The sequence below is a fragment of the Pholis gunnellus genome (assembly GCF_910591455.1).
Source record: "Pholis gunnellus genome assembly, chromosome: 8".
Classification (NCBI taxonomy): Eukaryota; Metazoa; Chordata; class Actinopteri; order Perciformes; family Pholidae; genus Pholis; species Pholis gunnellus.
This window is the reverse complement of record NC_136534.1, coordinates 12,499,834-12,515,404: the sequence shown is the minus strand read 5'-3', so window position 1 is coordinate 12,515,404 and position 15,571 is coordinate 12,499,834. Positions and strand designations below refer to the sequence as shown.

General features: G+C 40.8%; 2 protein-coding genes across 2 annotated transcripts; one reads left to right on the top strand and one right to left on the bottom strand.

Moving 5' to 3' along the window:
• Positions 1–1,043: 1,043 nt before the first annotated feature.
• LOC306700037 (carboxypeptidase Q-like) lies at positions 1,044–15,196 on the bottom strand. Its single transcript, XM_079164920.1, has 11 exons — positions 15,019–15,196; positions 14,158–14,308; positions 13,133–13,348; positions 12,860–12,976; positions 12,568–12,775; positions 12,260–12,467; positions 8,621–8,732; positions 7,754–7,845; positions 7,119–7,214; positions 6,481–6,586; positions 1,044–2,155 (listed from the first exon to the last, which is right to left on the bottom strand). The coding sequence occupies exons 1-11, from the start codon at positions 15,109–15,111 to the stop codon at positions 1,995–1,997; spliced, it is 1,560 nt and encodes a 519-aa protein (XP_079021046.1). The 5' UTR covers positions 15,112–15,196; the 3' UTR covers positions 1,044–1,994.
• Positions 2,255–5,873, top strand: LOC306700039 (uncharacterized protein). Its single transcript, XM_079164922.1, has 3 exons — positions 2,255–2,914; positions 4,712–4,898; positions 5,036–5,873. Exons 1-3 carry the CDS (start codon positions 2,660–2,662, stop codon positions 5,188–5,190), a joined length of 597 nt encoding a protein of 198 aa, XP_079021048.1. The 5' UTR covers positions 2,255–2,659; the 3' UTR covers positions 5,191–5,873.
• Positions 15,197–15,571: the final 375 nt, after the last annotated feature.

Genomic DNA, 15,571 nt, shown 5'->3' with positions numbered 1-15,571 from the left:
ATTAATTTAATGTTATCTTCTTTAAAAGAAACAGTGCTTTTGTTTGAGCTAAAGCTTGCATGTGGTTGTCTACAGCAGCCATCCCAAAGACTGGTTCGGGACCCACGGGTGGGTCGCAGGAGATTTTATAAGTCATTAAAATAATCTTTTGAATTTCTTCCATGGTATATCTGCAGTACACCTTTTAGCCACATGGGGGAGCCTGAATGTTGGTATTTTTATAACTTATATGAAAGGCTGGTGCTCATTCTGTTTGTGAAAAAACGAGAGCCTGTTAACTCCACCTAAATGCATTTATTTGATCTGTATTCAACATGTATACATCTATATATTTTCAAAAACACATACATAAAACGAAGTTGTGATTTATCTGGTTTACATATTCAAGATAATATAAGGCGACGCAGAAAAAATGGTCGGGAACGTTCATTTACTCAATCCGGTCTTCTCAGGATTTCTAGATAAGGCCTTTTGAGAATTGGGTTGCGATGGCTTGTCGCCATAGATTGTGTCGGTGGTGCATGTGTGTGACTCAGAGAGGGTTAAACATCCACAGACTGTGTTTCTTCACTAACATTACCGTCTGTGTGTGAATCAGCATTACTGACACATGAGAAGAGCTCAACAGACACAGGCTTGTTTCAACACAGACGTGATCCTGCTCACACACATCTGTGCTTCTAAAATGACTTAATCTGCATTGGCTGACTGACTCACCCTGACATCACCCCTCGGGGGTGCTGACTTATCAGTTCAGTGGGTAGAGAGATCCCAGCTGTGTGTGTATGAGTGTGTGTGTGGGTGTTTTGTATCTGCTGCGTTGGTCAGCATGTCGCCCCAAAATGATGAATTATCTTTCCTCCCTGTCCTCATCTGTATGATCTCTGCTCTTATCTCTCTTTCTCCTTTCCATGGAGTAGATGCGTATGTCTCATTTGTCATCATCTTCCTCTTTCTTCCCTCACAGCAACTACATGATCAGCAACATTCAAACTATTACAGCAGAAGAGCAGATGGGAGTGACAGTGTAAAGTAATCATTGATACTTTATTGATTATTTTCAACACTGCAATTATTCTTTACAAAACATCTTGTAAATGTGGCATTAGGAAGAAAAAAATGTCCTCAGTTAAGCAGGATGAAGGCAGGAATTACAATATTTTAGACCTCTATCACAACAATAAAAAGAATCACGCGAAAATAGATTAAAAAAAATAAAAGTTTTAAAGATGAGGTTGTTCTTCAATTTAACAATGGAAACTGAAATTGGGAATTTGGACAGCTCCAGTATTTCTCAACACATATGACATATCAACATATGAGCTCATTGGTATTGCTTGTTTGATTTTGCAGTGCATTATATTTAGGCATAAAGTCAAATAGAGTAACTGAGCAAGTCCTTTATTCTTATTTTCTTAGTCTTGTCTCGTTCAGTATACCAGCATTTAAAAATAAGCTTTTTACTTGAAAAAGAGGACATTTCTCTCCCGTTCTAAGCATAAAATGCTCTTCTCTGCTAAAAAAAAATCATTAAAATCCTTAAATAGCATTATCATACAAGCATATATTGTGTTGCTTTGGGTTTTCAAACCTTTAAATGCCCCATCGTTGGTCCGGACCGAACTTTAGTTTGCTTTACATTCAAGATAATCATGAGACAGCCCTGAGCTACAATGTGCTGTATATCTATTGGGTCTTTATTTAAAAACTAAAAATATTTTTGTGATTACTATTACCATGTTTTACTTTTATTTCAAAATGTATTTATGTTTAATTTACAATTATTCATCTAAAAGCGATTCACCTATTTATCCAAGGACTATTCACATTCAATATGTAAACAATGATTTCTTAAATCCGGCCATTCAATCTCAAGTTTTTCTTTAAAAAAAATAAAGTTGGATTTGACTTCTATGTGTTTTGGAATTAACCGGTCCACTTAAAAGTGATCGTCCCGTTTTTCCTGTTCACTCAGCATTCTGTCTGCTAACTTGCTACCTGGGCAACATGTCCTGTAGGTCTGCCACGACATAGGCAACCACGGCCCACAATGCTGAGCAGAGGTTCATGTCTCGAGGGTCTTGAACCGTCATGGTATCACCTTCACTGTGATGGAACCAAAAGTATCGACTGTCTGCCACATGGAGGCTAGCGCCTGAAGGGGAGATGGAGAAAAAGAAGGAGAAAATACAATAAAATACAAACTGTTCAAACAATCCTGCACTCAAAGTCATTACAATGTATATGTGAAAAGAAACATTATTGCATCTGGTGTAATTCTCCAGGACATTACATGTCTACGGTCAGTTTGTTCTTAACCCCACATGGAGAATAAGTGCCACAGATATAACAGATACGGAGCTAAATGACAGATAACCAGGCACCATCTACTGAGGAAGATCATGTCATGTGGCTGAAAGCACCAGAAAAGGCTGATAAGTGGACCTTGAATTGGATTTATTTGTTGTTATTGTGTTATACAAGTTTTTTGTTTTTATTGTAAATCTAACATTTCACACTCCAGACCAGTAGGTGACGTTAAAGCAGAAATGACTGGCTATCCAACCACCAATGAATGCAATGAAACAAGGTGAAGTTAGTTTGTTTTTAGCTTGGCTAGCTTATCCCATATCGACTGCCCTGAAGTTAGCTGTCAAACATGGGTCGAAAATGCGCGTATCCCGAGTGTAGAAGCACGGAGGGGTTGCACTCTTTGCCGTCCAACAGAGAGACGGCACACCGCTGGCTGCACGCGATGGGACGGGTCGACATACCCTCCACTCCTGTTTACGTGTGCAACCTCCACTTTACGCGCGAGTGCTTCTCCAACTATGCAGAGGTGGAGATGGGATTCAAAAAGCAGCTTCACCTAAATCTCGATGCGGTCCCGAGCCCTGCGAAAGTGGTCACACAGGTGAGTAACACTTCTAACCCAGAACACGTGCAAATAAGGACATCAAATACAATACAAGCCTCTCTGGTTTTGTCAACTCTTTACACTCAGTTTCCATCTTCAGTTGATTTCAGGAAGGGGATGATATTTTTAATGACCAATCACAGATTAATGCGTCAGTCTGACGTGGTTTTCTGTCGACTCTCATGTGGTTTTTATACTCGAGCTCGAAAAGTGGCCGATGGTGTGGCTCTGTGGTTCAGCGGCATAACCGGTCCATGGAGTGGCCGGGATGCCGCTGCTGTTCCACCTGATGGACCGCTTCCTAACAGCAGTGCGTCTTGAGAGAGGAAGGCCGCCGTCAGACCGGCACACGAGTACCGCCCCCTGATGCATAATGCGAGTTACATGCAAACGACTTGGTTTCACGACAAGTGCTGCCGTAAATGTATATATATTTTTGATTCAATCCTTTTTAAATGACTACAAAGTCATTTCATACTTGCTGATGTACCTTGGAGCAAATAGTAGAGATTGTGTTAGCCAGGCCGTTGCTACTCTGACCAGTCAAATAACTTTGAGCCAACAAACCAAATAGGATAATCATTGGCATGATTCAATGTTGAACACGATCACACTTTAACTCGGCGTCTCAGAATATAAACCAGGTATACATGGTACATTATGTATTATGGAAGTTTTCCCATTTCCGAGATGTCGGGGTAATTCTCCCATACAGACCAGGTCTCTGTTCTGGGAGGATTCGTGCCAAATGTTTTTGACTAAGTTACTTGCCAGGGTTGAAGATCCACTAATTATTATGATCTTAAGAAATGGTAATCGGAGGAAGGCACAAACGAGGAAGACTCAAGAAGAGGAGAAAAGTGACCGTGATACGCCAACAAAGATGCCACCAAAAAAGAAGCTATGCCAGAATTACGCTTCAAAAATCATACAATTTTGCCAAGGAGCTCATTGTCTACAATATTCTAAAATCCAATGGAAAAAAAAAACCATTGTTTTTTGCTTTGCTTTTTGTCGAGGGAACCAGTAGGATGCTGACTTCCGGGTTGGCCTACAAAAAAGACATCATCCTTGCAGCACTCCATTTATGAACCCTTGATCAGTGAGTGATGAACGTCCTTTTCGGTCGACAGAGATGCTGTGGTTGGGGTTGCTCAGGGTAGCAGCTAAACAAATGTTTGTTATGTTGGTTGAAGAAACATGTCGATCATGCAAAAACAATTTGATGGTTAAAGGAGTGACGGTAAACTCGAGATTCAAGACTGTTGCTGTTAATAATCACAAGTGCTCAGGTGTTGCCATTTTAAGAGCAATTAAAATGTTCCCAGTCTCATGTTGGGCATCTTCAAGCAAATTGTCTATCCTTTTTTGAATTAAGCTAAATATTTGTGACTGATTTTGAAAGTGTTTGTGCTTGGGGATGGGAGACAGACTAACACTTTTTTGATTTTGGTCTTTTCATGTCATTTGTAATAATAACATACATTCACGTCCTTTAACAACAGCTTTACAGCAGCTCACTGCCCCTAAATGCTTAGAATGGGTTTAAATGCAGAGGTCTAATTTCATGTATGTACCTGTATATACATGACGATTGAAATAAAAAATATTGCCAGCGTTATCTTTGATAAAATATGTATATACTGTACAAGTAATGATAAAAATAATGGTGGTAGTAGAGATAACAATAACATTTGTATGGTTTTAGAAGCCATGTTTAAGAAAAAAGTTGTTTAAAATGATATTTGTGAGGATTGCTGCATAAAGGTCGCTGTTCCCTGTGTTGCTGTTTAGGGCACAGTGGACAGTTTCTGTCGAATTTTGCCTGCTGTACGACACGTGGCCTCCCAGACTGACCCCCCAGAGAACATATCAGTCGGCACACAGCCATCAATGGAAGCTCTGACTGACCCCCCAGGGAGAAGATCAGTCGGCACACAGCTATCCAGGAAAACTCTGCAGAATCGCTTTCGAAGTACAGGTTTGTAGTCTGACATATCAAGTTGTATATTCAATTTGCTGTTGCTTTTACTTACAGTAAGAGTAAGTGTGCTCGATCATTTTGCAACTGTAGACATTACTGACAGAATTACTGATTTCTTTGTCGGTGCATTGAAGCTACCCAGGCGAGAGTGCCTAGCAGAGACTGTGGCATGTGCACCCTCACCTTCCCCTTGGACAGTCCACTCCTGTTACTACAACCAACAATAGTAAAGAGACCATCCAAGAGACCTCGACTCAGCCTTACAGACGAGGAGGAAGGGCCTTCATAATGGAGCTGGTGGATTCAACTGACATTGTCGTGGGTTAACAGCTGTTATTTTCTTTTTCACCCACAAATCTCTTCATGGAGAGGAGTTGGTGAATGACAGATTATTAAATGGAACAGTTAAGACTTCTGAAAACTTGAGTAAGGCACCAAGTTGTCAGCTGCTCTATTGGAGTTGTTTAATATTAAGACAACTGAACATCTTTAGGCAACTAATTATCCTGTTGAGCTATTGGGGATGCGTTTGTGGACTGCTTGGCTGAAGGGTGAAAGAGTTTTTTTATGTCTTCAGTTCCTCTTCCATAAGTTATGCCACATTGTCTTTCTGACTACAGTGCAATTTCACTTCTAGTAAAACTAGACAGAGTTAGAGAAGATGTTTGGACCACATAATCTCTAATACAGTAGATGTAAAGTAAATAATTTGACAAGAAGTGTCAGCTCTGCAAGTGTTTCTTCAACAGTAACAAGTTGGTTAATTTACAGTATATCATGTCGAACATGTATAAGAAACGGGAACTAAAAGTGAGAGAAAAACATTCACACTCATTCAAATGGAGCTTTTGTGTGAAGCTACTGGTAATATGTGCGAGGATGACTGCGGAGCAGGCCAGCTTGAAAACTGTTTTTTTTTTATATGAAAAAACATACAGGTTCAGTGGATGTGTTGTAATAAAACAAATTTCTGTTTTACTGATTATGTGCTGTTATTTCTATTTAATTCCTTATTTAATAGTAGTAGTAGTATTTAGTTTAGATCTTTAGTGGTATTTTTTGTGTTTACAGACCTATAATGTGTACAATAGGTCCAAGGTCCAATTCTCAGGGCCCTTTTCCAAACATTGTGTCTAAGTGAAATAAACCAAAGTCAGTATAGCCTTGGTGATTTAATCTGTTTTCACTATCAGCAATTCTGAAAAGCAAAAATCTGTGAAAATGTAACTATAATGTTATGGCTTAATACAGTCGCTCACCCTTACTGCTAAACTAGAAGTATGTTTCAATTCTGATTTGTAAGAAATTCCACATAAAGTGGATATCTGCCCCCACTTCTCCATTCTCTACGGTATTATGTTCATAGTTCATTAAAATGAGGATGTGCTTCTGTTGACACGGCCCTTTCACACAAAAAAGAGAAGGTATTAACACCCGAACCACAGAAATAAGGTTACTAATAAAGAGTTACTTCCTATTTCGAGTGTCTCACTTTGCTCACTTATCCTGTCATGGACATGTGTTGCTAGTTGCAGACAGACAGATAAGACCTGTTGATTCGACTATTGATTCGACTGACCTGGTACTCCTGCCTGCATCCACGGTGAGATGTCTGTCCCTTCTCCGTGTGTCTCCAGTTTGGTCGTATTAATGGGAGCCAACAGTTTGACCACCTCTGCCATGACCTGTTGATACAGACACAGTCTAGTCGCTTCTCAGCTCATCACACAGTCTGTCGATGTGCCAGCGTTTTTTAAACATGGCTCAACATTGTTTAAAAGTATTGTAATTCCAAAATGCATTGTCTTATAGTTACATTACATGGCCTTTGTAATTCAGACACCAGGCTATAAACCCATGGTAAACATTCAGTGACCATGAAACTAGATGTGACAGTGTCACAACCTCAGAATGTATGATTTATGTGGATAAGAATGGATTTTATGCTCTTAAATGTGATTTAAATGCTCAACAGAGACCGTAGGTTACTTTGGTTAAATGTTGAGACTAGTTTAAAATGTCCAATCTAGGAAGCAATGGTCTGAATGTAGGCGTAATGTGAAGTAAGGAGTAGATGGAGGAAATACAGCCTCTGGACTGACGCCACCTTGCAGAATCTGTGCTTTGTAGAATTCCGACTTTTACACGTAAGCCTGAATAAATACTGGTACTTGTGGGACAGTGCGTTGTTTTTTTCAGTTGTTTTTTTATTCCTACCTTTCGTGCTGCATCACTGCCAGTAAACTGCAGAGCCACCGGGGCAAATGTCCCCAAGTCAGACTCCATGACCAGGTCAAAGTTGGAGATGTTCACCTGGGTGTGGAGAGGAAGAAGAGAAAGGAGGAAGACAGAGCAGATAGGAGATGTTAAAGGCCAAGAGAGAGCATGGGCAGACAAAAAACAATCATCCAAACAAGTTGTGTTTGATTGAAAACAATACAAGCTTTAGTCCATGGAAACTGTGAGCCACTCTTCATACAAGGCCTCAGGAGGTGAGTCACACACACATACTAACCACTAGGAGTTGCTGGTACAGCTGCCTTGACTGATTGAGGCAATGTAAGTTCCTATTTTGTAAGAACAAGACAGTCCATGGGGGATTCATGGTACATTGGTGAAAATTTCATTTAAAATTGCAATAAACTTGTACCTCTGTTTTTGAGAGTGTATTGTATTATGGGCTGTGGGCTGGTAGGCCGTCAAAGCTCTAAGCAAGCTGATTTGCTGTTCAGATCCTTTGCACAAACAAAATAAATCTGTCCCGATCACTGGAAGTACATTTCTACACTGCTATACTATATACGTTAACAGTGTGGTCTGACCCTTCTAGCGTCTCACTAGCAGGACGGTACCTTGTGTCGATTGTAGTACTGCTGTGCTCCGACTCCACCTTGCTCCTCAGCGGTCCACAGCACAGTCCGCAAAGTTCTCCTCGGACGCAAACCTGGAAACACATAAAGACTCAAATGAAAACACAAAACAAATATGAACAGAAAGAGAGAGATTACAGCTCCAATTAACAAATGACATGTATAGTGATGACAATGCTCCAACTTTTCTTTACAACTTGTAAGACACACTAAAGTTTACTGTATTCCTGACTACAACTTTATCACTGGACCTGGTGCTCTTAGTTGGATGAACCTAGCACTGTAGGCTTATTCAGTTGCATTCTTTTGTCCATAACAGTACTGCACTGTTTATCCGAGCCCGTTTCCTAATTAAGTTTGCCCTTGCTACTCTGCAACAGTCGGAGGAAGTTACTGTTTACAGTCTGAAGAATTGTTTTGTAACTTATCCCTAAGTTTGGAACGGGATACTCTGCTGTCTTCATCGCATTTACTAACTGGCTGTTGAGGTTTATTGAAGCATCAGTAGAGAGGATTCTGTTTTTCTCCCTCGTTCATGGAGCTTTACTATATTTTGCTTTTGTACATATTTCTACTGACTGTTACAGATGCCCTCTTTTAGTCTTGTCACTTGATTTAAAAAGAAGATTGTTTATCTCAGTAAAGCAAACAGGTTACATAAAGCTAAATAATTAAGTAAATCATTTACTTGACATTGTTTGTTTTTGAGCTTGTGTAAGCTTGCTGCCGTCTGTATACTCTTTACCCATTTCTACAGCATGTAAATGTGTCTTTCTGAGGAGGTTCATGTGTGCGGCATCATAAACTGTATACGTGTGTGTATACACGGTATGTATGTGTCTATATTACCCAAGTCTTTGATGAGTGACAGGGCCTCCCAAGAAATCATGGCTCCACCTCCGTCATCCATGGCGCCTTGGCCCACATCCCAACTGTCCAAATGGCCGCTCAGTAAGACGACCTAGCAGATAAGACAGATAACGAGATATAAACGTAGATATTAGAGCCTGTGGTGGGACACTTTCGTTAGGTGCGTTTCCGTGCAACTTGAGCATTGGTCTGATCTGGAGCGAAGTGTGAGAGAATAGGATCAGATAACGCTCTCTGACCCATGTCTTGCCTACATTTTATTACAGCACACACACAGACACAATATGCATCAAATGTGACTCAGTATCTATAATAAAAACAAATATCAGCACGGACAGACAAACTCATAAAAACAGGAAAATAAAGAAACAAAAGTACACAGTTCAGAGTGTTATCGCCATTTCCAGGAATTGTAAGAGGTGGTATTCCCGTCAGTAAAATGATCCTGACCTTATGTTCCAGGTTACAAAACATTTCTGCCAAGTGAAGTCAGGACAATGACCCAAAGGCCACACATTCCAATAAATCAAAAGTAAAAGTGTCTCTTCTTATACATCAGAAATGCTCATTTAGATTATTTGTTTGACATAATTAAGCAAATTGGAATGTTTATTATTACAAATAATAATAGTATTAACATTTGTGAAATGTGTAGTCTACACACTTAAATGCTTTTAGCATGACGTAGGAATACATCAGCTGGGAATACAAGACACACGTACGCATTTAGTACAGAGACACATAGGTATGGTGCTGCGTGCAAGATCCACTGAAGTGGTCTTGAAATACCAGAAATATCTACCTCTACATCAATTTCCACAAACATGCTGGGTTTTTCCACGGATGGGTTACAGCATGCATCAGGGATTTTACAATAAACACACTGTGCAGACCACCTGCAGTGTTGAAATATCAGGTTTATCAGGAATCATTTACGTTAAAACTCTTAAAAAAACGTTGGTTATTTCTCTGTTGTACTGTAATTGTTACATTGGTTGACCTTGTTCACTTTATATTATTATGCTGTCCCTCTTTCTACTGAGGAGTACAGCTACCTGACTCGTCTTTTTACAATGTGTTGACAGTGGGGACAACTAAACATGTTGTAGTTTACATGTTTAAATCATGAGAGATCAACAAAGTATGTAAAGGATGTCTAGAGGTGGTTCAGTGGCATGTAGTTTAGATGGGAATAAAAACAAACGTTTTCTTACCCAATGCACAGATATTTATGATCATTACGCATCCCGATCACTGTCAAGCAACATGATTTGTGTTTTCACCGTAACTATGAACAGAAAGCCTACGCCAGGACATTCTAGATTTAAAAAGGTAACATTTTCATAAAAAAAGAACGGAAGATGCAGAAGTTGAGTGGGTGGAAAAAGTCCGAGCAACTCATCCACTCTGAGTGGCTCTGAAAGGCTAAACTGCGGAAATGACTCACTATACCTCAAATGTACATCTATCTATCAATGTGGGCGCATGTACAGACACACACCAACCACTACTGCTGCAACAGCCAGCTGGAGCACAAAGTCACAGAGCCAGAAATGATGTCAACCATGTCATGTGTTTGATTTCCCTTTTCTATAATGAGCGACCGAACGTTGGTTCCCAGATCACAATAGTAGCACAGCTTACGCCTGAGATGTTCCTCTAATCCAAGTCTCCTTATTCAGTTAGCTCCTCCACAGACTAAACCAAAGAGACTGTTGTTGTAAAGAAGAACATAGTTCACTTAAATAACATCCACTGGGAACTGCTGAAACATATTGGACACAGTACCATACAAACTAATCTTGTGTTTGGCCATCTTGGACAATAATGTTTGGATGTGATGTATTTGCAGGCTCCAGAGGGAGCTGTGAGAGAGTAAAGGCTGACACACACACACACACACACACACACACACACACACACACACACACACACACACACACACACACACACACACACACACACACACACACACACACACACACACACACACACACACACACACACACACACACACACACACACACACACACACACTCCGGGGAATTTTCATCTAACAACAAAACATATCTTGTCAGATATTACAAAACGCCTCTGTCCCAAATGCAATACACAGGACACACCATGATTCACAAAGAACACTGTGGAAATTCCACTCAGGAAATGGAAAATGTTAAATCATTTTTGGTCAAGTCTGAAAAGAAGCTTCTCCGTCACTTTCTTGCTACAGTATGTTTCCCACAAGTTTTACCACTCGTCTTAATAAAACAGTGCGGATCAAATTTTAAATACTCTTCTCCGCTATTTAGGAGTAGTTCAACCAGACTGGGGGTCTCCCTGTGGATCAGGAAGTGTTGGCCCTGCTTCTCTTCTACTTATATTCAGGCTTTCAGCAGACCGTTTCTTCCAAGGACTCCAAGTTAAATCTCCCCCTCTAGTTCTAACTGTGTACCCACATCTGTAACATGTGCCTGTGCTGATCATGCCACATCTGGCAGCCTGAACCCACTGCACTGTTTCAGCCCTGCCCACTCAATGACAGAAACATTAGTGGGTATATGGTATCATACGGCCTCTTCTCAAACAGAGTGGCATGCATTTGGAGATTAGCAGCACCTTGTCTGTTTCTCAGGTTCTACCTGCCAAACGTGTCTAGGTTCCTCCCTACCCACATGTGTGCTAAGGACCTGTGTGTGACATTGTGTGACTCTGCACTGAATAACTGCAAGTTGGGTCAGGTGATGTGTTTGCTCTGTGCAGTGCATGCTGGAATCAGAGTTTTTAAAATCCTATTTGCAGGTAAATGTCCCTGGAAGAAACACTGAGCATCAACATTGACTCAAAAGTGTCATACACAGCGTACTAGTTTTACTTTACAACGTCTGACAATTAAAAACAAATACCAAGAATGATTGTGGGTTCCAGCGTTGCAGCACAGGGAAATCCTCATTCTGCATGTTTACATTGACATGTGTTCACAAATCCCAGTTTGCACTATAAAAAGACTGGAAGGTTAACGGCAGCAGGCCTGGAATTTTATTTGAGTTGTTTAGACTCGTCGCAAATAGAAAAAAATGCTGTCATCTGTGAAGAATGCAGGAATGCCTGGCTTATTGTCATGTATTTAACAAATGTCATATGCTCAGAGTTTGGGCATTTGTGAAAATAGGAAGCCAAGGCGGAGACATTTCTTGGGAATTTTCAAAAGAAGTTGAAAACTAAACAATCCCAAAAGTCTTACCATATAAATATAATTATACTGACTGACTGAAAGGGATATTTCTTAGAGCCTCAGCACTTCTTTGGAAAGATTAGATCACACAAACATCGTCAGAATAAAGCTGTGGAAATATCTGGAGTCGGCAAAAAGAGGTACACAATTATTGTCCCACCCAACTGAGGAAAATAGAGAGAATGACTAATTAAGAAAGAAAAACAAGAACTTAATAATAACAGTGTTTCCAGGACAACTGTTTCCCATACAATTCATTTGAAAGACCAACCCAAAAAGAATTGCCCTAACACTGAAAGACTGGAAAAGAGAGACTGTTGCATGACAAGAAACAGAGGAAGATGAATCAGACAGGCATGTGTCTGTGATGGGGGCATGCGGTCTACCTGCTCAGGGTGTTGCCAGCCTGTTATCTCAGCCACTGTGTTGAAGGAGTCAGCATCTGGTAGAGTCTTGGCTCCCATTGAGAGTCTGACCACGATCCTCTGCCCTCTCTGTGCCATACGCCACATTAGCTCAGCATCCTCCACAGTGATACAGGCTGAAGGGATGCGCTTCACTCCATCTTGGTAGTCCTGCCAACCTGTGTGGGGACTAGAAACAACGACTAATGGATCTTTTGATTAAACACTCATTACACCAGAGACATTTTCAGACATTTTCTGGATGAATGGATGGATGGATGGATGGATACCTGTTAATAGAGAATGGAGTAACAGATCGAATGAGTGTGGCCACAGCCCCCACTTTGGCTGCTTCAGAGGCGCCATAAGCGCGGTAAGCCACCGTCTCCCCGTAGCTAACAAATGGTTGGTTGAAGACCACAATCCTCGCTATGGCCTCGCTGGCTCTATTCTTCAGCTCCTCAAAAGACTGAACCACCAACACCTCTGCCTCGATACCTTGAGAGATAAGAGCAAGACATGGTGGAGTTCAAAGGAGGTGGACGACAAGCATTACATTATTTTATATAGTATGGTCTTTACCCTCAGGTGGTGTCCCGACACTGCTGCCCAGTCCCAGTAAAGCCAGACTTTTGACTCTGGGTGCAATCATTTCTGCACTCTCCTTCCCTCTCACCCAATGTGGGATTTTGACTGGCTCTGGAGAAGAAAAGGACACAAAAACAGAAATACTGTAGCACTGAGCAGATGGCAAGACATTGCTGAAAGAGATCCCTTAATTTGTGAAAAGAATATCCTCATTGCACAATTATCATGTCTTGCATCTAAGCGAGACAGATAACAAGGCACACTCACCTAAATCTACGTCCAACCCATCCTGTGCCATAGCATTGTACATGTATTTGATAGCCATCTCCAGGTTGTGTGAGCCACTCACACGGTTCCCTATGGTGTCGGTGAAGTCGGCCAGCCGGCTGTGAGAGCGGTTCTGGGCAGCTCCAAACACAGCCAGGTCAATGATCTGTTTGGCCACATCAGCGTAGCCTGCGACCTCTGCAGCTATTGTTGAGACTGGATTCACACCACACAGAAACACTCATAAAGGGAACTCAGGGTTCATATCCAAATCTTCTTTTTTTTGTCAAGAATAGCTCTAAAAATGTAAATGAGTAAATACATTGTCTTTGTCACTTGAGTAGATACAGTAAATGAGGAACAGCCAGGCCACTATGTTATATATATTTTTATTTGCACTTTATTCAAGGCTTGTACAAAGACCTGTCCCAAAAAACGTATAAATAACAGGTCAAGAAAGCAATTAAAACCTACGGTGACTACCTTACATAGTGTACGTCAGCTGTAATCAAACTGAGCACAATGACTGAGTGTACACTCCATATCAATCTGCAATAAATTGACTTGAATGTGGGCATTGTTTAATAGATCCCTAAAGAGAGAAGCGAAAATCACAGGATAGGTATTTCTGTTTAACATTGGGTTCTGTTCAACTGTTTTTTGTTTAGTTTTTTCAATTAGTAAAAGGCCATTCACAGCCTTAGACAGGTATTCTCGCTTATGGTGCCTCAAGACAGTGGGTGTGTACAGATTGTGCTTGATTGACAACTCACTAACTCTTCTGTTAGCTTCCTTGCATCTGTTAGGGCGGGACAGTTTCAAAAGAGTTTGGTGAAACACGTCATTCCCAGCAAAGCTCCACCAAGCGTCAACCTGACTATCGGTCTAATTAGCCAGAGTCATTAAAAAACACCTGTGCGACCTAATTAAAAATAAATGAATGGCAACCCTGATTTTCATACGTATAGGCCTACATGGCTCTATCCTTTGCTACATGTCTGAAGGTATAGGAGGGTATTGGTCACCTTTCCTTGCGGTATGATTGGATACAGTCCCGGCTGCAGCCATTGACCTAATGGACCCAGGAGAGCGAGGGTGACAGCCACACAGAGATGATAGCATGAGGAGAGACATGAAGAGGGAGAGGAGGAAGGGTGGTCCACCTTCCTGAGCCATCTGCAGAAGGACAAACATCTATGTGATTAATAGCTACATCACAGGGAAATTCCCCGTAACAAGCAGCCAGTCATTGATTGATCCAACAAGTTCTACAATGGATACTACAGTATCACTAATCTGTTGTGGTTGTGTTATCTGCAGTTTTTAAGTTAATCAACCAAGTTATACTTTCCAAAGTAGAGCTGTAGCTCAGTATTACCAATTTATACCAACCACCAACAACTTAATGCTGTGTAATCCCAGAGAGTTCCCTCTAAATTAGACAATTTAATACTGCAGCATAGTTACATCACTATGGGGTGTTTTCTGGCACTGACAACTAGGAAATGTTTGTAGCACTGAGAGCAGAGTATCTAATGTTAACGTTACAGCTTTAACTTTAACGTTAGTGGTTGAGCTATCCATTCAAATACACCACCAACGTTGTACTGTTTCAACAAAGTCAGCTTCAGCTTCCTCTTTTATCAGTAACTGTTGACGTTAAGAGAATCAAATCTTCATACAGACGAGTTGAGGATGGAGAGGAACGTTACAGTTGAGAGTTCTGAGAGTAACTACGATCATACAACTGGATTTGAAACCGCCATTAAATATCACAAACACGAACCCTTCGGGAGAAATTAGTGCCTTTATTGTAGTTGACGTTACAAGACTTATTACAGTTTTGAGAGCTGCCTGCTCTGATCAGAATACCAGAATATACACACCGTTTCCGTGCTCGTGATTTGCCGTGCTGTTAGTTCCGGTCCGACGGCTTTCACAATAAAAGCCCAACCTGTACAAGTTTGTAGCAGTAACATATAACCGCAGTGGACTTAGCAGACACTCCGATCTCCGTGGTCAACCCGGAAGACACTTACATTTTAGTGCGAGTATATGCTGAAATTCACGGTAAACGCATTCAAACGGAACAGATCGGGAGCGAGCAAAGGACTTTGCAGTTAGCGGAAAGATTAACGTGAAACATCCGGTTTTCAAAATAAGATGTCAAATAAACGGAAAAGATTACCGTGAGACAACATCCTGTTTCTATAATAAGATGTCAATCAAGCGTAAATACAAATTGCATTTGTGGAAAACATGTTACCTGCATCTCGTGAGTTAAAGGGAAAATACAACTAAATTGTGTCTTTATTCTTAGATTTGAGGGTTTCTGGAAAGATAATGAAATTAATAATATCTGACTTACTGATATGTATGAGTTCAGGACATTTCTGACCACATCCAAACATAAATCAAACATGTTAACTGTACCAATTA

Bases quoted from the DNA above. Each gene is read 5' to 3' on its own strand.
- LOC306700037 (XM_079164920.1), bottom strand. From the start codon at position 15,111: ATGTTACTGCTACAAACTTGTACAGGTTGGGCTTTTATTGTGAAAGCC. The intron at 14,309-15,018 runs GTGTGTATATTC...GTCCTTCTGCAG, and splicing joins AAATCACGAGCACGGAAACG to ATGGCTCAGGAAGGTGGACC. The intron at 12,468-12,567 runs GTATCCATCCAT...CGTTGTTTCTAG, and splicing joins ACTCCATTCTCTATTAACAG to TCCCCACACAGGTTGGCAGG.
- LOC306700039 (XM_079164922.1), top strand. From the start codon at position 2,660: ATGGGTCGAAAATGCGCGTATCCCGAGTGTAGAAGCACGGAGGGGTTG. The intron at 2,915-4,711 runs GTGAGTAACACT...GTTGCTGTTTAG, and splicing joins CTGCGAAAGTGGTCACACAG to GGCACAGTGGACAGTTTCTG. The intron at 4,899-5,035 runs GTTTGTAGTCTG...GGTGCATTGAAG, and splicing joins GAATCGCTTTCGAAGTACAG to CTACCCAGGCGAGAGTGCCT.